General features: G+C 48.8%; 1 protein-coding gene across 5 annotated transcripts in view; it reads left to right on the forward strand.

Annotated features, from left to right (window-relative positions):
* The window catches only part of LOC116647850 (BEN domain-containing protein 5), a 1,423,949-nt gene that overhangs the window by 1,289,363 nt on the left and 111,513 nt on the right, over positions 1–23,073 (forward strand). For all 5 annotated transcript variants that reach the window (XM_032429423.1, XM_032429457.1, XM_032429433.1 and 2 more), the window contains one exon: positions 13,203–13,292. In XM_032429423.1, the coding sequence (XP_032285314.1) occupies positions 13,203–13,292 (90 nt within the window). The remainder of the gene's footprint in view (positions 1–13,202; positions 13,293–23,073) is intronic.

The following is a 23,073-nucleotide window of genomic DNA, read 5'->3' on the forward strand; positions in this document are numbered from 1 at the left end:
GGTTTCTTTCTTTAGCAGGCTGCAGAAATACCGAGGCAAAGAGCTGGGCGCTTGTGCCCCACGCCGCAGACGTTCCCCTTCCCTCAGGCAGACAGGGGCCACCAAGAGGCCTCCCTGCTCCAGTGGGCTGCCTGGCTAATGGGATATTGACAAGCTGCCTGGTTGGACACGAAAGCTTCTTTCACTGAGAACTTGGCCAATCCAATTTTCAAGTAGAATCCTAGGACTTGAGCAGTTAGAGCTTTAGCTAAGATTTGTCGGCGGCTGTTCCGTTCTGTTGAGTGTGTGCCCCGAGTCCAGCGGTGAGGCTGTGGTCCAGAAGCCAGTGCACAGCGTGGAGAAGTTATCCGAGAACTGATCATGTTTCTGATCTAACCTGTGAAAATCCAATTCGCTTTGAGACCTTGATCAAGTCACTTTCTCTCTTGGTGTCTTGGCTGTAAAATGGGGGAGATTAATGAGGCCATACTCAGCTCTAATCATCTCTGTTTTGTGGCCTGCTGTGTGACATCCGGCAGCATCCTTAACTTCTCTGATCCTTAGGGTGGTGGAAACATCCTCACTGGGACGAAAAGGAATTCCCACAGGGAATGTTAGTGTTCAGTGTAGCTGATTGCTTCTTAATCCACTTACAAGGGTGTATGTTTTGAAATCCATTATCAAGGACTGCAACATGGCAGGCGGCTTCCTTGCAGGGTTCCTATCATTTTGACACAGTCCTTTTGTTTCAGCCACGTTGATGCAGCAGCTCTGACACGACCATTTTATACTGGGGACATTTTGACACAGCCAAGGAAGCAAACCATTACACCTTCAGCCTTTTTAAAAAACATTGCCAAGGGGTGCCTGGGTGGCTCAGTCATTAAGCATCTGCCTTCGGGGGCGCCTGGGTGGCTCAGTCATTAAACATCTGTCTTCGGCTCAGGTCATGGTCCCAGGGTCCTGGGATCGAGCCCCACATCGGGCTCCCTGCTCTGCAGGAGGCCTGCTTCTCCCTCTCCCACTCCCCCTGCTTGTGTTCTCTCTCTCTCTCTGTGTCTCTCTCTGTCAAATAAATAAATAAAATCTTTAAAAAATAAATAAATAATAAAAAACATTGCCAAATAATGTGCCAAGGAGACATTTCAGGCTACCTCCCTTCGCCCCTGAACTTCCCCCTCCCTGATGAGACTTCTGGCGAGGGGGTTGAGGGGACGGTGGGAGGGGAGAGACTGGGCTTGGTGGGCTCCCGGTCAAGGCTGGCGCTGAGGGGAGCAGGGGCAGGAAGGAACTGGTGGGAGCAACAGACAGGGCAGATCAACCTTTCTCGGGCTTTTGCGGGGAGGGGCTGCTTCACCCAGTACCTGCTAATTTTCAGAAGCATTTTACAATTCGATGCAGTCATTTCACAACTTTTTATATTAAAACAACCATGTCAAAATGCCCTCCTCTGTCTCAGGCAAAGGAAATGAATGCCAGGAAGAGTTGAACAAGGCAGGGCTTCTGGCCCCAAATTGCTCAGTCACCAGAGAGGAAAGGCAGGGACTAAAAGCCAAGTTCTGTTATACAGATGGGCCATGGCTGCGACAGTGCAAGGGGCGAGGAGGGGACAGGGCAGGGGGTAACCCACTGTCTGGCTGTGCGCAAAGCTTCCCAGGGCCAGGGGGTGACTGGGAGCCCTAGAAATATTTGCTGAATGACGAAGAAGAGCAAACGTTCAGTTGAGGGCTTATCATGTGACAAGCACTATTACTGATGCTTTATTTCAACTCATCTAGTCCTCACGACTACCCAAAAACATGATGATGATGATGATGATGATGATTCCCCTTTTATGGATGAGGAGACTGAGGCACCCAGACATGGACTGACCTTCCCAAGACCACACAGCTAGTGAGTGGCACAGCTATACCTAAGTGCCTCCCACCCCCTCGCACTCTATGGCCCCCCTCTCCGTGAGGGGGTGGAGGAGCCCCAGGGAGGCAGAAGGAGCCCAGCTTTTATCATTCATCCTACAGAGATCCGTTCTCGCGCACCAGCCACCAGCTGTGTGACCTTGGATAATTTGCGGCCCTCAACCACCTCTTCAGTCTTATTCCTGTGGCCCTCCCCCTGCCCAGCACACATCACTCAATACCTGTCAGCTGGATGTGCTGACTCCATAAATATGCAGTCGGCAGGTGGGTCTGCCAGGTGCCATGTTAGACCTGGGTCCGTAGCCGTTAGTAAGACAAAGTTCCTGCTGCCATGGGGCTACTGAGCTTGAAGGAAGAGACCTCAGCGGTAAGGAGCCAGCTTCCGGAAGCCAGGGGAGCACCCCCCCACCCCCCCATCCCCCCGAGACAGGGCAGAGAAACTGGAAAGAGGATGAGCAGGTGAGGGAGGGGTAAGAAGTCGGGGTGGGGGTGGGCAGGGGACAAGCAGGCCAGAGTCAGTAGCCCGGGTTCGCTCCAGTACAAGGGGAGCCCCTGCAGGACTGGCAGGACAGTGGGGTCCCTGTGCTGAGAAGGGATTACAGGGCCCGGGAGAGGTGCGGAGGGGAGGGAGCTGCTGTTCAGACAGCACAGATGGGGGATTGAGCTTGGGTGATGGCAACAGCACTCCCCCCTCGTGAGAGCCCCAGTGCTTCCTAAACCGTGAAGGCAGGGTATGTGGGAGTTCCTCTATCATAACTGCTCTTATCTCCCCCTCACCCCCCACCCTTCCTTGCCTCCCTTAGCTGTTGCCATTTTGTAGTCTGTGTAACCACGTCATGGGTGAGGCATGGGTTCGTTTGTTTTCTCAGAGCCCAGAACAATCCAGCTTCCTTGGCTCCTCTGAAGATGTTGTGTTGAGAGAGAAAAAAAAATTACACTCTTTAATAGAAATACTTTTCCTTCATTAAATGAAATCTCCAAAGCCCAGTAGCATTTTCAGTGCTTATATAAAGATGCCAGTGGGGATTTGAGATTGAAAGTGGTATTTTTATACAAGTCAATGAAGATCTCAATAGGAAAGAAAGAACACTCTTCAAATCTGAATTCCTCCAGCATTGGGCAAGGCAGATCCTCAGCTCTCGGCATGGATCACATTACTCCCAGCCCTACCAGGAAACTCTTTTCCTGAAGCTACTTTGAGCACTCATACATATTGGTTCTCTGTTTGAAGAAATTGTATTAATAGTGTCTTTCCAAGCCTGCAAACCATTCACCTTGAATTTCTGTTTGGACCTCAATTCTGATAACTTTGCACAAAAACTCAGGAATCTGTAGGAGTTTGAGCCAGAAGCAGATGTATGCATGGGCCTGCACCCAAGTACACACAAAATAATGTCTTTTATCTGGTATAACTCAGGAATGAGCTTTTCCCTTTGGAGGTGTCAGAAGAAAGACTAGTCTCAGGAGATAGAAAAGAGATAGAAATTCCACCTGTGACTCTTGCCTGTGGGGGTGGCCCTGGGCAATGCACTCAATCTCAGATTTCTTGTCTGTGATAGGAGGAAAATAAGACCATTCTCCCCAGGTCTGGTGAGGCCTGGATCATAATGTATGAAAAGTACCTGGCACACACAAACTGCTCAAACCCGCTCCGTTTTCACCGCCCCTCCCCTGACTATTGTTTAAAAATCTGCTAGAATCCTCAGTTTCGTAGCAATTATTCTGGCTATCTCTTGCTAAGTAATGCCCACCCCCATACACATTTAGAGCTTACAATGACAATGGTCTTGTATTTTGCAGAGGACCTGCAGTCCCTCGGCTCCTCTCTGCTCCTTGCTATACGGGACTTCAGCTGAGCTGCCTCCAATAGCTAATTTTTTTTTCGTGTATTCCATACCTGGGACTATCCAACAGCTAATTTTACAGAGGGAAAACAGAGATGAGAGTGGGCATAGGAAGCGGTCAGTTTGGAGCTATGTCGCAAGCTTAGGGAATCTCTTTTCTGAACACTCCTGTGTCAGTCAGGTCCTGTGAGGGGAAAAAGAACTGCAAGGCACTCACTTTTGGGTTGGTGAGACCTCCAGGCGGTAATAGAACCACTGGAGGGAGTGAATTTATGTTCCTCAACAGCTGGTTGCTTTGGCTCCTCAGGACACAGCCTGTGGCGTCCGGTGGCCCTTCCCCGCCTTTCCCTGGGCTCCTTCATCTAGGAGACAGAGGTTTCCCCCCTCATTGGCTATGGCTAGCACCTAGCAGGTGCCCCACAAATGGCGTTAAAGGAAGCATTCGCTCTCTGCTCTGCCTCCTAGCATCCCGGTGCCTGCCCGTCAGCTTGGGGGTGCCGGGGAACAGTAGCAGACAGGCTGAACTCTCGCCTTCGCTGTGGAAAAATCCATTACCGACAAGTCATTTGTCAAAGCCAACTGTTTAGCTGCTTTAATTTACATATTTATCAAGTTTGATTAGAATGTATTGTCTTCGACTTTCATCCCAGCTTTCACCTCTTCTCGCCCTCTTTTCCTGGGGAAACTGTTTTTGTTGTCCTTGTTGCCAAAGGGCACAGCGTAATTCAATTTGCATTTGCTAATAAGCTGAAACTGAATCTGGTGAGGAATTTCTAGAGGCTGGGAGAGATGAAAGGCAGAACACGTGTTGGGGAAAGCCTGGGCGCTTGGTTCTAGCCTCATAAGCTCATTCAACCAAAGAGCAATGAGTACTCTACAACTATTCCAGGAGCATTTATTGAGCACCTTTTGTGTGTGATGTCCTGGGAAAACAAGTGAGAAAGACAAAGTCATGGCTCTGGTGTTGCTTAGAGTCTAGTGACCTCAGTGTCTGCATCGTAAGATGAGGTAGTTGGACCAAGTGACCTCTAAGTGTAAGTTACCATTTTTAAAACTTATTTATTCTTTGGGGTGGGGGGGAGCAGAGGGAGAGAGAATCTCAAGCCAACTTCCTGCTGAGTGCAGAGCCGGACGGATGTGGGGCTTGACATGGGGTTCGACATGGGGCTCAATCTCGTGACCCTGAGCCAAAACCAAGAGTCGGACGCTTAACCAATTGAGCCACCCAGGCGTCCCCTGTCAGTTACCATTTTTTGAACATATACTATGCATCAGGTCATGTGCAGAGACCCAATGCATTATCTCAGTTAATTCTTCCAAGATCCCTTGTCAGTATCATTATCCTCATTTTGCAGAGGAGGAAATGCATGATCCCAGAGCTCAATGCAATGTGCAGCAAAGCTTGGGTTTAACCCTCCGTTTGACTCTAGAATTCGGGTTTAAATTCAGACTGCAAAGCCAGGCTTGAGCTTTCTTCTCCATTTGTCTTTGAGCTCCTGGATGGCAGGGACAGCGTCTGGTTCGTCTCCATGTCCTCAGGGTCTAGCCCCAAGTTTGGCATTTGGTCAGTGTTAGAACATATGTAGAGAATTGCACTAAAAAAGAAAAAGATCCTCGGCCTTCCCGTTTTTTGGGGGCCTCAGGTCTGCCCTGTTCTCAGGTGCTTCAGCTAAAGGCCGGTGTAGCAGACACTGCGCACCACCCCGCTCTCCTTCAGGACCAATTCCCTCACTGCCCGTGAGTGCTGGCGGCTGACATCTCGCTGCTGATTTCCTTCCTAGAACTTGCACTCAGCCAAAGGAAGCTGCCTTGCCTGAGGTTACACCCCTGTCCTCGAGGCAGCCCGCATCCAGTCAATGCAAGACACAGAGCCAGCCCCCTTGCCTCCTAGAACAACGTGAAGGGCCCTTCTGGCCCAGAGCTCCCCGTGGGATTGATTCAGGTCACCCTAGAGATTGCCCCAATCCTGCATAACTCCCACTTCTCACAAGTGTTCCTGAGGGCAATTCCCCGTAAAGCTCCCACAGGGAGTCTCGGAGTCTTCCTTCTGTTTCCCAGGAGACCCCACCTCAGCAGGAAGTCAGAATGGGCAGGTCTGGTTCTGACTTTCTGGAGGCCCTTGGAGGGTGCTGGGATCAAGACAGATGGTAGCAGGTAGAGCCCTCCTGCCATTAGCCTATTCCAGAAGGTTGCAAGCGTTCCTCCTCATGGGCCTGGAGTGCCAGCCCAGGGCAAGGCGGCTCTATAAGCTTCCTAGCCCAGCAGCAGTGGCCTGAGTGGAGTGCTGCTCCTCTGTCAAGGTGACCTCATGGTGACAGCTGCCCCTCACACTCTGTATTTAGGTCCATAGCTTTTTGGCTTTCCCCTGGCAGGCATCCATTGAAAGTTTGCAGGTGCCGGCCTGAAGGGACATTGCCGAAAGTAGCCTGCTGTCCTAAGAGGAGGCTGCCTGGAGGTTGGAGTCCCATACCCTGCATTCCAGAGCTGGCTTGACCAGTCTCTAGCCCCGTGGGCTGGGACAAGTCACTTGTCCTTTCTGGGCCTCTCCCTTCATCTTCACAGTAAGAATGTTCTACTCAGTGACCCCACAGGCTCTGCAGTTCTGATGGCGTCTATGAGCCTCCTGTGAGCCAGAGGTCTTCTTACTGCTGTTTAAAGCCAAAAGGGTGGTTTGAATGTGTTGTAGACGTAGGAGGTGAACAAGAGAGGCTTTTCCCAAAGGCTTGAAATTCCAGAATTAATGCTTCCTTTCTCCTCAGGAGCACTTCTCGGTCATGAGTGTCCTCTTCTCGGTGGTAATCCCTGTTCTCTTCTTCCTTCTCATTGAGCGAAGAGACCCAGCCCTGGAGCACACATGAGTCTACCATGCAACTATGAGAGTCTAGGCTGCAGGAGAGCTGCCCCTAGCTGAGGGAACGTGACCCAGAGGGCGGCGTGTCTAGGGAGTGGAAGGACCCACACCACATTTTCTCACGATGGCCCCGAGGCCCAGAAGAGCTGACACTGGCATTGGGCAGGACAGATCCAGGCTGTGGCTTTTGGCCCTGCCTATGGGAGGCAGCAAATGACTTATGACCAGATAAGGGGTCCAGATGAACTCTGTGAGGTCAGAGGGCAGGAGAGGGAAGGCACTGTGGTCTGGAGGGATCTGGGAAGGTTTTTTGGAGAAGTTGGGGAAAAGACAGAAAGTCTAGGAGATTAAAAGTTTACTTGGGAAGATGGTGACAAGGCCAGTCTGAGTAAGGTAAAATATTCTTATAGAGGCTTATAAAATATTCAAACCAGGGGCAATTTTGCCTCCAAGGAGATGTTGAGCATTTAGTGAGGTCTAAAGCTATTTTTGATTGTCATACCTGGGGAGAGGGGTGCTCCTGGCGTCTAGTGGGCAGGGACCAGAGATACATTGCATAGTGCACAGCACAGGGCCCCACCCAAACAGTTACCCTGCTGAAAATAGCCCCAGTGCTGAGCAACCCTATTCCTGTGGCTCTTCTCTCAATAAATGGGACCTGGTATTATAGACAAAGCCATAGGGCAGGGACTTAAAGTCTCTTGCTTAAGATTTATCTTGTGAGCTAGGGATTATTAGTCTCATTTTACAGGGAACTGAGGCTCAGAATGTGTAAGTAATTTCCCAGAGGCCTCACGGACCATAATCTGTGGGGTCTTCATAGGAACCCTGGTCTATCTGTCTGGGAAGGCAGCAGGCCTGGACCTCCTCAGGGGACAGAAGAAACACAAGGACCAGTGTCTTTCTCAGTGTCCCTCATGCGGCCCTCCCCTCCTGTGGGATTCACCCTCAGTCAGCTTGGCTGAGTCAGCCCTGGATGTCTTTGCCCTTCATCAAGGCTCCTATCTACCCAGGTGCATTCACAGGTTCTCCCAGAAAGCTCTGCCGATGCCTCCTAAACACCATTTTCTCATAAATGTATGTACAAGAAATCCTGCTCCTTGAGCATGTTCTCACTGTCATTCCCAGCTCCTGTTCTCTCCTTACTGTCAGTATCAGCTGCGGAATGAGAGCCTCACCTTACCTTCCACATGCCATATTTTATAGGGGAAAGTCAAAACTATTGTGCTGGGGAGATCAGATCTGGCACATTAACGCCAGGGGTGGCCTAGAACAAGTCCAAGATCCATGATCGCTCTGTGTCTTCCTCCTCAGAGGAGGCACATCTGAGCAGAGTCTGAAAGGTGGAGTAGGAGTAAGGCAGACAGATGAGATGGGGGCTGGCATTCCAGGCAGAGAGAAAAGCGTGTATCCAAGCGTGGAGGTGTGGAAGAGCCTTCATGCTGATGACGCTGCCAGGAGTGGCTGAGCCTGGGGCTGGGGAAGGGGCTGGAGCGGGCAGTGACCAGCAGCTACTAGAGACGAGGGGAGCCGCACTGAGGAGGCTGGACTTGCCCGAGGACAGCAGAGAGTTGCTGAAGGGTTGCAGGCAGGGGGAGCGGTGGCTCCCATTTGAGCTTTAGGAAGATGGCTTTGGCAGCGTGGAGGACGGATGGTCAAGGATGGTGCCGGCACGGGGAGATCAAGGACAGGACCCTTCTTGTCCTGAGCGGACCCTCAGGCAGATGCCAGCTAACCGTGCTGGTACTGCTGCCGGGATGTCTTTTTCTCCAGCTTCGTGGTAGTGTGGACCCGTTTGGGCCCTGGAGTATTCGAGAAAACAAGGCAACTGGTCTGGTTTGGAAACCAGTAGGAAGGTCTTTTCTTGCCTTAATGATGGCCTTCAGGGATCATGAAGTCAATAAAATGACCAAGGCTTAGATCTGGGGAGGAAAAAAAATCCTTTTCCTGTTGTAACATTCCACATTCCCCTCCCAGCTCACCACCCCTTCCTCCTCCACAGAACAGCTCACTCCCTAGGACAAGTTATTGTCAGAATTACTGTCAGGGAAGATAAGGGATACCAAACTGACCATGTGAACTTCTGGGAGACTTTTGTCCTCAGAGGGCCCTGCTAGTGCTCTGTGGGGCCTCTTGGCATCTTCTAGCGCCTCCACCAGCCACAGATCCACTGATGACTGATCTGATTCATTAAGGCTCTCCTTCCATGTTGACACCAGGGTTACGGCTCTGGTCTTACTCAGGCTGGGCATCAATAGGTAAGATGCAAGGTTTCTTTGGCCATCTCCAGGAGAATTATTTAGTCAATTGCTGCCTGACAACTTTAGAATTCAGCGTCTTAGAACAACAACTTATCATCTCCCAGTTTCTGTTGGCCAGGAGGGCAGGAGCAGCTCCGCAGGACAGCTCTGGCTCAGGAGGTTGGAGGAAGCTGGTGGCCAGGGCTGCGGTCACCTGGGACTGGAGGATACCCTTCCAAGCTTGCTCAAATGGTTTTGGCTGGCCTCTGTTCCTGGGTACTTTGGCTCCTCCCCAGACAGGTGAGGGCTCCACAGGCTACCTGAGTGTTACATCATGGCAGCCGGATTCCTCAGTGTGAGCGATGAAGGAGAGAGAGCCATCACCCAAGATGAAAGCCACAGTCTTTTTGTAGCCCAATCTCAAAAGAGTGACATGCCTTCACCCACCCCCCGTATGCTATTTGCTAGAGCAAGCCTGTCTGTCCAGCCCACACTGAAGGGAAAGGGGGTTCATCTCCACCTCTCGAAGGGAAGAGATTCACGAAGAATTTCTGGGTGTATTTTAAAAACCACCTATGGACCCTATTTAATCTCCAAGAGGTGTGAAGAGCATACATTTGAGATTCACAAAGACCTGGGGTTTCATCCTGGCCCCCACATGCACCACTTATGCAGGTGTAGATGAGTTATTCACCTTTCTAGATCTCAATTTCCTAATCTATGAGATAGGGGTAGGAATAGTAGATGTTTCATTGGGTCACTATGAAAATGAAATAAGGTCATACATGTAAAGTGCCTGGCACAGAGTAAGTGCTGAATAAATATTACTTGGTTGCTATCATAACTGGTTACTATTATTGTCCTTCACAAGAAGCAGAGTAGCGTGGGATTTAGGGACACAGGTGGAGTCAGACTGCCTGGATGGGGCCTCGCTCTGCCAGTCCTGGGCTGTGAGAACTAAGACGAGTCACTTAATGTCTCTTGGCCTTGGTTTTCTGTAAAATGAAGGTAATAGTGGATAGCTCCAGGCTACCCAATAGGTGTTCAATTAATATTTTATAAATAAGGAAATAGTGGATGATAGAGGGATGTAATGGCAAAGGGGTATGTGTGTGTGTGTGTGTGTGTGTGTGTGTGTGTGTTGGGATGCTACACAAAGCACATTTGGCTTCAAACACCTTCTGTCAAGTAAGGGTCTGGTGTGGCTATCAGGTTCCCCATGAGTGTGCCCTTGTATCCTTGAGCGTGTCACCCTCAATGAACTTTCAGTTTCATCACCCCTTACAGGGTTGTTCTTGGTCTCATTGTTCAGCTGCCTTCCACCCTGGCTTTGTTCAAGTATACTTCCTCCGTCATCCCTGCTGCCTCCTCCAAGAATATGTTTAATTGGCTTTGCACGAGTCTGGAGATTCGGTGACGGGGCGGGGGGGTGGAGGGGTGTCCCATGTCACACCACCTCAGAGCTGCTACATTACCTTAAATTGATTTTGCAAATGAAAGCTAAAAGCTAAGCAAAGGCGACCCATCCGTTTTGCCTAAAGATGATTATAATGCTCTTGTACGGCCTCCAAAATGACAAAGCAATTTGTTTCCTGCCTGCATCAACATTTGCTTATATTAACACCCGAGACGCTTGATTTTTATGAGCCCCGTGTTATCATTTTATGAAGACGCAGGGGCTCAGTAAAATTAGTGTGCAAATAGAATGCCCATTTTGCATTTCTCTGTGGTCAGCAGAAATGCTGAATGCAATTGGGTTGATACCAGGTCAGGGGAGACATCCATAAAGTTAGCGTTCACCGAGGGCCTCGGTAATGCTATTTATCATTTCTGGACTGCTGGGATAGATGGGGTCAGTGTTAGTGTTTTTTTTAAAGGGCTTGGTGGCATTTCATTTTTTGTTTTGTAAGTGAAAAAACAATATAAATACAAAGGCAGTAGCTCAACTTCTACCAGCAAGAAGGGATGGAACCAATCTCTCTCATGTACGTTGTAGGTAGAAATGCAGCGGACACAGGATCTGATATTGTTGCTAGTCGATCCAGGAGGAGAAATGCTAGTGAGAGGGTCCTAGGCAGGGAGACAGGTGACCTTGGGCATGTATGTCCCTTCCTTTTGTGAACCTCAGTCCCTTCACCTATAAAATGGGGTTAATACTGTCCACTTCACAGAGGTATGATGAAGATTAACTAAGATAAGCCATGATCTATATGAGTATTTTTAATTCGATAGCCAATTCCTGAGTGCTATCACACACAGGGTCCTGGGAATGCTGTTAAAAATAACCATGAAAATCGTAGCTTCTTCCTGGAGGAGCTTGTATTCAGTCTAGGAAATATTCAGGTGTCTAACTCCTCTTTTAAACCATAAACTTCTCTCTCCCTTTGTTCCTAAAGGTGCCTAGCACAGAGCTGAGAACAGGGTGAGTTCTCAAGAATGTATTATGGGGGAAAAAAAAAAAGGAATGAATTCTGGCTCCACTGTATTTCTTGCTGCCTCTAAGACGCCTAGTATTAGGGAAGCAGTAACCTCAGTAACGGTCACCCCAATAGACCAAGCAAGTCCCAAGCCATTAGAATCAGGCTTAATAAAGTTAATACATATATACATTTTTTTTATTTTAGTCTCTGACATTGGTGCGACTGTTGAGATCATAAACTACATTCAAAATAACCTGTCCCTATCATTTCAGAAGTAAAAAGCCTGTTAATTATTTCTACCTCCCCTCTCCCTCCAGATCATCCTCCAACATAGATGGTATTATTCTTTAACCCAACTTCTCTCAATGTTGATTTATGAAATCCCTTCCAGTCATGGTTCTGTTCTGAGTCAATCTGGCCTTCCTCTGCCAGGGACTAGGTACCCTCCTGCCCCTTCCTTCTGGGAATGTCACCCTTGGCCACTGCTTTTGTCTAATAATCTCTTTGCACAATAGCTAAACTTTATTATACGAATGAGATTTCTGTAGAAGTAGCAAGAGCTCGGGCTATGATTTTGGATCATATTTTCCTACTTCTTTGCATGTCTAATGATTCTTATTGGATGCTGGAGATTGTGAATTGTACATTGCTGAGTGTCTGGATTTTGTTATCTTTCCTTAAAGAGAGTTGCACTTTAAATGGCAGGCAGTTAAGTTTCTTCTGTCCAGTTTGAAACTTTTGTGATTTTAAAATTTTGTTAGAATGAGTCTAGAGTAGTTTAGCCCCACCACCAAGACATGGCCCTTCTAGGTTCTCTCCTGAATGCCCTGAGTGATCAGTGAGGACTAACACTTTGGTGGTGGGAATTCAAATGACTCTTAGCCCTGTGTGAGCCCTGACAGCCATGCGATTCACAGCCCCCTGGTCATTTTTGCACCACATCATGAGATTCACCCTCTGCATGCACATCTTGGGACCCGCAAACACACTTGAAGACTCCTTGACAGATTTCTGGGATTCTTTTTCCACAGACCTCTGTCTTCTCTGGAATGTGCAGTTTCCCCCCAGCTACCACCTGCTTCAGACTCTCTGAAGTTTAATCTCAGTGAGATTTCCATGGTCTGCTCAGGATACCCCTCTCCGCTCTTTGGTCTGGAATGGGCCTCCAGGCAAAGAGCCAGGGCAATCAGAGGGCATACTTTTTCCATGTATTAGTCTTGCACTGCCTCTTGTCTGAAAACAGTTGTTTTGTCTGTTTGTCTGATTTTTTAGTTGGCTTAAGTTGAAAGAGAAATCTGGTCCCTGTTACTTCATCAAGGTCAAACAAGGGCTTGAGTTCTAATCTCAGCTCGACCCACACCTGTTAGCTGTGTGACAAGTTATGTAACCCCTCTGAGCATCAGTTTCTGCCTCTATAAAAGGAATATTAACTGCGCACATTTCTGTAGAACTCTAAGTAATGTATAGAATGTGCCTGACACAAAAGGCCCTAATTAAATGGCAGTGCTACTATGACTAATAGAAACAGCTACTTTCTTTACTCCATTATTTACTGAGTGTTTACTGTGTACTAGGCAATGTGTAAGCTTGTTTCATCACTAATACTCTCCATGTGTATAGATTAGCAAATCAAAACTCAGAAAGCATACACAACTTGCCTAGGGTCACAATCAGTGAGTCTGGGATTTGGCTTCACTCACAGGATGTCTTCAGATGATTGTAATATTAACATGATCAATTGCATCAATAGGAATGTAGTCTCTTAATATTGGGTAGTCAGGGACATAATTTCATTAGTCACCAATGGCTGGGCCTTAATGATTCTAACCCATTGATTTAAGAAATGAATGTAAAGCACCCAGTCCCTTCCCTGTCCCTCTATCCCACATACCAACTCCCAGTCTCAGCTTTCCCTGCCCTCCTGAACAACCTCCTTCCATTTTCTTTTACAGACAACCTTCGGGAAGGAGCAGAGCAGAAGGTAGTATTCATCACAGGACGAGTCCACCCAGGGGAAACACCCTCTTCATTTGTGTGCCAAGGTGAGTTGCAAAATCTTATGGGCATCCTGTGCCTTCCCCCCACATCCAACTGGGGCACCGTCATGGCCTCTGGGACAGTGTGGTCACAGGCAGAGTCATTATCTCGGATGCGAATTTACTTCATTTCTAAAGAGGTTACACCGATCTCCATTAGCATTTCTTTCAATAAATGTTTACTAACTACATGTATTAGTGGAACAATGAATAGATGGATGGATGGATGGATGGGTAGGGCTGAACGGAGTTCTCTCATGTGTGTCATGTTGAGGATAAGCCATATGGCATCATCTACACTCCCTAGCCTGGTTTTTCTTGTCTCCAGGAGTTTACAAAAGTAAGAAATCCGGCCCCAGGCCAATATGTATGTTGGTAGGAGTGCAGTAAAGTGGGGAGATAAGGATTAGAAGGTATCTATTCACTCATTTATTCAGTCATTCACTTAATAAACAACTTTACAAATACCTTCTATGAGCAAGGAAACATGCTTTGCATCAGACAACCAGAGGTAAATAAGACATAATTTTTCATCTCAAATATACATCTTTATAATTGCATTTTCATTTATTATTAAATATTTAGTCCACATAAAATTTATATTTAGTCAACAATATATATACATGCATACATATATATATTCAATTAGAGAGCCATATAAGCATATTCAATGAATAATATATAAATCATAATTTAATGAATGCCCGGGTACTCACCAGCTTCAGAAGCAGGATATTATCTATTCCTTTTAAATCCTCAGCTTTCCTCCCTTCTACCCTCCTTCTCCCACAGATAGCTATAAGTTTGTATTTTGTCACCTTTCTCAATAGTTTTACTATTCACATAAACATTCCTAAACAGTGTAGGGTTTCGTTTCACATGTTTTTGAACTTTTTATAAAGTTAAAAAACCGTATCACTCTGTGTACCTTGGCCCTTGTTTTCCCCCAATATCCATGGTGGTGAGTGTGGCTGTAGTTCACTTCTTTTCACCAGGTGCTGTATCCCATGTCCGTTGGGTGCCTCAGCTCACCTGTCTGTTCTCCTGGACAATTCGGTTGTTGCCAGTGTTTTTTCTTACAAACGATGCTGATACAGATGTCCTCATGTATGTTGCCTTGTGCCTACGTGCAAATGCTTTTCCAGGGTATATAGCCACGGAAGGCTGTTGACAGGTCACGGGATATATGCATCCTCAACTTTACTAGATATCTCCAAGTTCCTCTCCGAGACCTTTATACCACCACCAGCAATGCAGGAGCATTCTATGTCCCACATTCTCACCAATACGCTTGCATTTTTACCTATCTAGTGGGTATATCATATCTAAAATGTGATACTACCTATGTGCCAAGCATGGTTCTAAGCACTTTACATATTTTATTTTATTTTTATTATTTATTTTCATTAATGTAATTTATTTTAATTAATGTTTCTATGTCATAGGAATTAATATTAACTCTATTCTTACATATAGTTATGTAAGTTTGGTGAAGTTAAGTAATTTGTCTCCTTTTAGTCTCAAAATGTCCTTCAGGTCACAGGAATATTAAAAAAAACCCATAGAAATGATATAACTTGAGGGAGACAGCGGACTGCTGTGGAAGTATCTGGAGTTTTGCCATCAGGCTGTCTTGGGGTCAAAGGTTGGCTCTGCCACTTCCTAGCAGTGTGATTTCAGTTTCCTTCAATGTAAAATAAATTGGGATATCAATACCTATTTCCAAAGGCTGCCGTGCAGCTGGTGCAAGATGCATGCAAACACCCACCCGGTCCTGTGCGGGGCACTCCGCCGACACCCACAACAGACCTTGCCCCCTTCCCCACGGCGCTCTGAAAAGATGCTGCAGGTAACCTGCTTTGTAAACGCTAAGGCGCTATTGCAAATAGATGTGAGTCTTCTTTTCCCATTCGTATTCATACAGCGCTGTGATTACACAGGACTGCCTTCCCCCCTTCTTTCAGGCCAGGAGCCTGGGTTTCAGGGACAGTAAGGACTGCCCAAAGCTGAGCACTCTGAAGAGGCTGGGTGTTTCAACTCCCGGCTGCAGTCACCCCAGCTCACTCCTTCGCCTTCTCACTTCCATCCTCTTTCCTCCCAGCACTGTCCTTGCAGTAACCTCTCCCAGGTCCCTCCTGGTTTTACCAACCCCTCTACTTGCAGCCATCTGTCAGTTACTAAACTTGGCAGCAGACCTGTTCCCCCAGCTGATCGGATGCAACTCTTTTGTCCTTGTTTGTAAAAAGACAGTAGCCTTACTGTCAAAACTTGCAGCTCTGGGAGCCCAAACTCCCGGGCCCACCTCCTCCGTGGGCAGCAGACAGAGGGCAGGGTCACCATCCCACGTTACAGACAAGGCCTGAGACCTAGAAAAGTTGAGTTCAGCTCGGGTGTTTCTCTGTGGAGCCTGCTTTGCCAAAAAGGAATCTGGATTGTGCCGAGTTGGTAGACTCCGTGCTGTCCCGCAGGCTTTCCGTCAATGTTTACTCCTTGGCAGGGCCTTTTAATGCCTTCCCTCTACCTTCTCAATATAAACTCCAACTCCTTGCCATGACATTCACAACCCTCCACCATCTGGCTCTTGCCAGGTTCCCTGGCCCAAGCCTCATTATATCCCCGCCCCATACAACTTAACCCTGAATGGACCACCTTCTTCCCACCACTGGGCCTTTGCATCTGCTGCTCCTCTGCCCACGCCTTGCCACTTGGCAAACACCTATCTCCCACTGTTCATTTCAAGCACCCCCTGTGCGCCCCCGTCCCACGCTCTTCAGCCTCTGCTTTGTTCCTGCATTGTGGTTACCCACTGGTCATCTTTATCACGCTGATTTGTTACACATTTGATTTATATTTGTTTCTTCCCTTTAAACCATGAGCTATTTGAGGCCTAGGGCTGGATCTTTGACTGTCATTTTCTACATCTGGAAAATGGGGATTATCTTGTTCATCCCCTTGGGCTATTATGAGGGACGAATGGCCGCTTCGGTTCTGAGATTCTAAATCTGAGCTCAGAAATAGGAGACTTAAGGTCACACAGCCAGTAAACAGCAGAAGGGGACTTTGAGTCTGGGTCTGCCAAGCCTGTACGTGCTCTTTTGCCTCACTCAGGGATGGGAAGTGCTAGAGGGCCAAGCTTGGTGCACTCTGGGCACCCCACAACGGTTGCTGTGCATTCCCAGGCGAGAATGGGGAGGCTCCGGGAAGTGAAGTAGCTTACTCAGGATCACACAGGGAGTTCATGGCGGTTGTGGCCTGGGCCCCATCTCTTCAGTCCTGGTCTTCCTCCTTCCCTATCTCTGTAACTGTCCCTGGAGACACAATTTGTCCTTTCTTGAGGCAGCTTAAGACACCATCATTCCCCCACTTTGCCAATGAGAGACTGAGGCACGGTCTTTCCCAAGGGTCTCTTGGCCCCCAGGAGACAGGCCAGACCACAGCCCCACAGGGCCCGGCTGGATCCCTTCCCCAGCCCACGTTGTGCTGGGGACAGCAGCAGAGTCCAAGGCCTGGGCTGAGATACCTTCAGCTCAGTTAATGCTTCTTCCACATTCACCGGCTCAGTGACCTTGAGCGGGGAGCAGACATGTGGAGCCTGGTCCTCCCCATCTGGCTGGGAGCACAGTCCTCACAGCCGAGCTGCTGATGCACCTGCTGCTGGGAGCAGAGCGAAACCGTGTCGTCACAGAACTCTGGAGGGGCAGCGGTAAAGGTGGCAAGGCTTCGATCTCCTCAGGGCTCCACTTGGCGGTTAGATGGCTGATTCAAGTTACCCCTTGGCTGCCCCCAACGCCACTCATGGCCTCTGTGAGGCCAAACTATCCTCATTCTCCAGCCGTGACATGAAAGGTCCAAGGAACTCGGGAACCACCCTGTAGCAGAGTGTCAGCACGGTCTCTGGGGCTAGCCTGCCTGGCATTGGATCCCAGCTGTTCCACGTAGGACAGTATGACCCTGGGGACGTTCCATAGCCTCTCTGTGCCTCAGTTCCTTTATCTTGAAAGGGAAATAACAATAGGAACCCTGCATCATAGGGTCGTTGTAAAGATTAATGAGTTCATAGCCATAAAACATTTAGGACGGTGTCTGGAATACGGCAATAAGCACTAAAGAAGGGTCACTATGGAGCACCTTGCAGGCGCCTGGTGTGGTTCCTCTGACCCCCGCGGGGCGCCCAAACCCAGGTGTGTAGCTTCTGTGCTGTGTGCCCCCGCCCACCTCCTTCCTTGCTATTTTCCTGAGGGAGCTGTTAGCGGAGCCCTCCTCATTTCTGCACCAGGAAGACCGGATTGTAAGTCAGCGGTTTGGCCAGGACTAGACCTCAGGTGTCTGATTTCTGGTCGAGTGAATGTTCTTTCCCTGAAGCTTCCTGGGGTTGTTGGGGCAACTTTCACCGAAAAGTGCCATTGGCAGAACACTTGTCCTCTGAGGAGCCTTCATAATTGAATTAATCAAACCCGTATTTATGCACGCCGGTGTGGGCGAGGCACGCCACCCTTTGGAGGGCAGCATGGGGAAGTGGGCAGAGCCAAGGCCTTGGACTTGGCAGGCCTGAGTGTGAGTCCTACCACCTCCACCTCCTGGCCTCAACCTTCGGCAAGTTCCCACCTCTTGGAGCCTCTGTTTCTTTACCTGCAAAATGGGGGCAGCAATATGGTCCTCAAGGGGATGCTATGAGGATTAAGTGAGCCTGAGCTGAGTCTGTGGAAGTCTCAGGAAGACTCGGAAGAGTCAGGAGTCTATTTGCCATGGGCCACGGAGCCCTCCAGGGCTCAGACTATGGAGCTCACTCCTCGGGGTTACCCTGGGGCGATAAGACGAGGAGAGGGGAGAGACACACACGCCTACACACACACACACACACCCCATGCACTCACAGCCACCAGGACCAAGCACAACCAAGCACAACCTAATGTTTCCTACGGTGAAGTGGTGACCTTTGATCCTTTCTCCCTCCCCTCCCCCACTGACTTCGTCCCCCCTCTATCCCTCCCCTAGACTCCCTCTTCTCCTCTCTCTCTCTCTCTCTCTCTCTATCCCTTACAGCCTCACATTATAAGTGCAAAACCAGACCCACTGGGGTGGGGGTGAAGGGTCATGGGCTTTTCACTTCTCTGAGCTTCTTTCATCTGTGAAATGGGCAGGGTTGGGTGTGGCAGGGTAAGAACCAAGACTGTGAGCCTCAGGTTCTTCAGGGCCAGACTCCCTGTGACTCCATAATTGGAGGCCCTTGGACTCAGCTCAGGGCAGACAGGGGCCTGGTCAGGGGAAGGCCTGGAGTGGCTGCTCTCATGTGACCCACACTCTGGGTCCCGCAGAGACCCCCAACTGTCTCACTTGAAGCCTGAGCTCCTCCCACTGCAACATATTGCCTCTTAGAGGCAACAACAATAAACCTTACACAGAACTCTCTAGAGAGAAAATCCTGCAGGCATATATGCAAATCATTCTACAAATCACATGCAAATAGACTCCTGACTCTTCCGTATTGCCTTAATGGAAAGGGCACCACTTTGAAGCCAGTAGAACCGGATCAGAATCCCATCTGGGCCCCTGTGAGACGTTCAGCAAATGATGTCAGCACCCTTTGTTTTTCTACCTGTACATGGAGCCAAGAGAACTACAAGTCAACCCAGCTAAAGAACATACAGTGCACATCACGGGTCAGTCTTTATCCATTCATGTCACACATATCTACTGAGGACGTTCCCCGTGCCCGGCGCTGAGCTACACGCTGGCAAGATAGTGGCCAAGAGGTAGACTTGTCCTTGCCTTCCTGGAGCTCATGGTCTGGAGGGAAAGAAAGACTTGAACAGCAGATGCAAGCTCCAACTCCCAAACCCCCAGGGCACAGGAAATGTAACTTTCCTGACTTCTCTGTAACTGAACTTACTTCCCATTTTGAGGTCCCATTCTGCCAGGGACCCGAAACTTAATCTCCCATCATTTGGGGATTAGCTTTCCCCAGGACTGTGTAATTTCAGCAAAGAATGGTGATGCTCTTGGGGATGGTAGATAAATAATGTCGTCATCAGTGTCACCATCTATCCACACTGCTTCCCCTGCACCTGCCGCATCCTCGAGACTTTCTGGGCTTTGGTCACTGCAGGTCAGCACCATGTCAGACCCTGGTTCCTGACTGCAAGACTCTTTATGTTCACTGGCTCTCTGCTAGGTCTGCCCCGACCTCCACCCTATCCACCTTCAGGACTCCGAGCCCTCTGCTTTTCCTTCCTCCCAAACCACATTCCATGCTGCAGTGGGGAAGCGCAGGTCTGCCCCTGTACTTGGCAGTGGTCTCCTGTGCCCTTCATATCCTTCAGCTGGACTAGCAAGTCCCCGTTTACCTCTTCCCTTTCTCTCTCAACATCCTGTCGTCCCCACACCTTCAGCCAAACCAAATGGGAGCAAAGATTCAGACAACACACATGTCCATTTCCTATGTGCCAGACACTTTGCTTCTACTAACTCATGGAGATCCTCACAACAACCTCCACGGCAATTTTCTTCTTTCCTTCTTAACTGATGCGGAACTGAGCACCTGAGAGGTTAGGCCACACAGCTATTCAAACCCAGATAGTACAGTTTCAGAGTCTGTGCCTTTAATCACGAAGCTATGCCCTGAATTGAAGAGCTCTTCGTTGGCAGATGGGCCTCCTTCTCTCTCACCTTCCAGCCTTTGTGTAGGATTCCCCGGAACACCTTCTCCTGGCACCCCTTCATCTGGCTCACTCTACTCATCCTTTACAACTCCATTCTTCACAGCCCCTTCCCAGGCCCTCTGGGTTCTCAGGGCTCCCCGGGCTGTTCCCACCTGAGCCTTTGCACGTCACTGCAATGGGAGTTGCTTTCTCCCTGTGCATATTCTAGGGCAGAATCCCCTTCTGTATCTTGCAGTACCAGGCTTATGGTGCGGACCTGGCCCTGTGAATTTTATAGAATGAGTGATTTTCAGTTCAGCTAACCCTATACTCTGTCAAGGTCAAATGAATGCCTGGGGCCAATCTACCAATGGGCATTTATTAAGCACCTGCCGTGTACCCTGACCTGAACCAAGTACACTAGAAGAAATAACTATGATTAGCTATTTGGGGTTGCCTGGTGAGGTTCATCATGACCAGGCCGAGGTCAGCCCAGGGCAACGATCTCTGTGGCCTGGCTATAATTTCTGATCATCTACCACTTTTCCTTCCTCTCCCCCAGCCTCTCAAGCCTCCAGTCTTACCGTCATCCTGCTTTCTTCCACCTTCCTGATTAAATCAATTCAAAAGAAAGGACCCAGCAAACTTGTTTACCAAAGGAACAGAGACTGATCTAAGAAGGTTGATTGTGTCTCCCTACAGGAGGGAGATTATTCTCCTCACTTGATAGATGAGGATCCTTCTACTCTGGGGGAGAGGAATAAAAGGATGGAATCCCAGACTGCCAGTGTGGAATGTGTCCTTGGGAATTACTGACTTCTTTCTCCTCACTTTAAAGATGAGTGTAGGCTGGAGTCTTTCTAAAGCTCACACAGTAACTGAGCCACAACTAAAACCCAAGTTCTCAGACGGCTGGTTTGTTGGCTTCTTCAATTCAGCATCCTTGTTCCCAAGTCTCATTGCTAGCAAACCTCAGACCAGGACACCCAGTTCCAAATTCCATTCTGCTTTTTCTACCCTCGCTGCCTCTCAATCTTCGATCTCAGTGAGTTGATTAAAGCACATGACCTTTTCCAGGTGCTGTATCAGGCAGTTCAAGTACAGGTGTTCTAACCCAGTCACATGGCAGTCTTCCAGATTGGGTATTATTACTCCTGTATCAAGATGAGGAAACTGGGCAGAGAAAGCTAGTAGCTTCTCCAGCTAATAACCAGTTAGGGTCCGAATGTAGGTGCCCAAGTCCTTCTGCTTCCTCAGTCCATGCGATGCTTTTGGCCTTTGACCAAGGGTGGCATTTCCTCTCCACTCTTGCTTTCTCCAACATTTCTCCTCATATTCCTCTCCACTTGCCACCCCCCCACACACAACTCACAAAAGCAAAGGCTCTCCTCCCAATTTCCTGATCGAGGGGAATGATTCCTGTTGAACTGTATCTGACCTCCAGCTGAGAGATGAGTCTAAAACCTCTCCTCTCCTTGTTCCACACTCGCTATGGGAGAGGGAGCTCTGGATGGCTGCAGCTTTTGGCCTGGCTTTGTCTTCTCTCATCCTTTTATTAGCTGCCTAATTGGCAGCCCAATTAATCTGCTCATCTGTGAAGGAGGATGGATCACAATGAGCTACTCCATTTCCAGAAGCCATTCTCTGCCATTCTCTGAGGCAGCGTGGCCAGGCCCTGAGCGCAGGCTGGTTCCTTGATGAGGGCTGCTCCGGGAGCTGGGGTCAATTAGTGGACAGATTAAGCAATTATTAGCCCCTAACAAGGGCACCTGGCATCATTACCCTGTCTGTTTACTGGCAAACTGCAGCTTTAATATGAAGACCAACAAATAAATTAGGGCATCTGGTCTACTGCCGCGTTGGTCGAGAAGTAAATGATGTCCAACTGGCTTTCGGCTGCCGATGGATTCTGAGCCCTGGCCTAATGAAAAGCCTGAGATGTCCCTCACTGGTCACAACAGCTTTGGGATGTGCTGTGGAGCCATTTATCATTCCAGGAGCTAAGTGCCTGCCACTGGCCCATGGATTGTTCTTAGTTAACCTGCTGCTTCCTCCTGTCTGTCTGTCAAAACATGCTTATCTTCCAGGGCCCAGCTCCAAAGCTTCTTTCTCCTTGATGCCTTTCCTTCTCTCCCCAGCAGGAAAGGAGTTCCCTTCTACACTCTGGGAGGGTTGTGCATCCTCCTACCGCTTTCCAGCATTACAGTTATTTCATGGAATGCCAGAGTTCCATTTTGCCTATTGTTTTCCAGGTCTCTGAAGACGGAGTAGAAATGTGGAGAAGGAAAGGGAAGGGTGAGGACTTGGGTTGTTTGTTTCCTCACCCCCTCTCCTGTCAAGGTATGCAGGCTATCACCAGAAGGAAGCCAACGAGGGCAGGCTCAGATTTGCACTTTAGGAAGATGACTTTGGCTGCACCGATGAGGACATGTTCCAAAAGTGGTCACAGTCATTCAGTCCAGATGTGGTGGTGGCCTAGAATAGATGTGCAGCAAAGGGATGGAGATACAGGGCAGATCTGCTAGATTCAAGGAAGAGATCTGGGGACTGCCTGATTGTGGGAGGAGAATCATGGAGAATTCAGCTTTTCTAAATTTGGTGACCTGGAGGCAATTGTTGGTGCCAGAGAGAAGCAGCAAGGACAGCCAGACCCAGAATCTGTGAACAGAGGGTCCTCAAAGTGTGGAAAGGGGCAGAGTTGGGACATCAAAGAAACCTCCCTCTCCTCATGTGACTTTAACCAAATTCCTCCTCCTCTCTCTCTTCTGGTGTGACCACCAGCAACAGGAGGGTTTAGATCCCTGAGACCTTGACCCCATAATCATCCAATCCAATGTCAACACTTAGACATTAGAGAATATCTCTTAATTCATTGTTCGGAGCTATCCTGCCTCTCCCCCATCTCTGTCTGTCAAAATCTGGGCCCTCCAAGGCACAGCTCAAATGCTCTTTTCTTAGACGCCTGCACGGAGCTTTGCAGAGGACACATGCTCTTCCATCTGCCCATGGGCTTCAAAATTATGTCTTGAACCGTCTCTTGGAAACAGAGATATAGTTGTAAAATTCACCAGGCAACACCTAATCCATAGCCATATACCCACAGTGGTTGACAACATAGGCCAAAAATCACCTTTGGAGCTCTTACTGCT

Source organism: Phoca vitulina, unplaced genomic scaffold (assembly GCF_004348235.1).
Source record: "Phoca vitulina isolate PV1807 unplaced genomic scaffold, GSC_HSeal_1.0 scaffold2, whole genome shotgun sequence".
In the NCBI taxonomy this organism is placed as follows: Eukaryota; Metazoa; Chordata; class Mammalia; order Carnivora; family Phocidae; genus Phoca; species Phoca vitulina.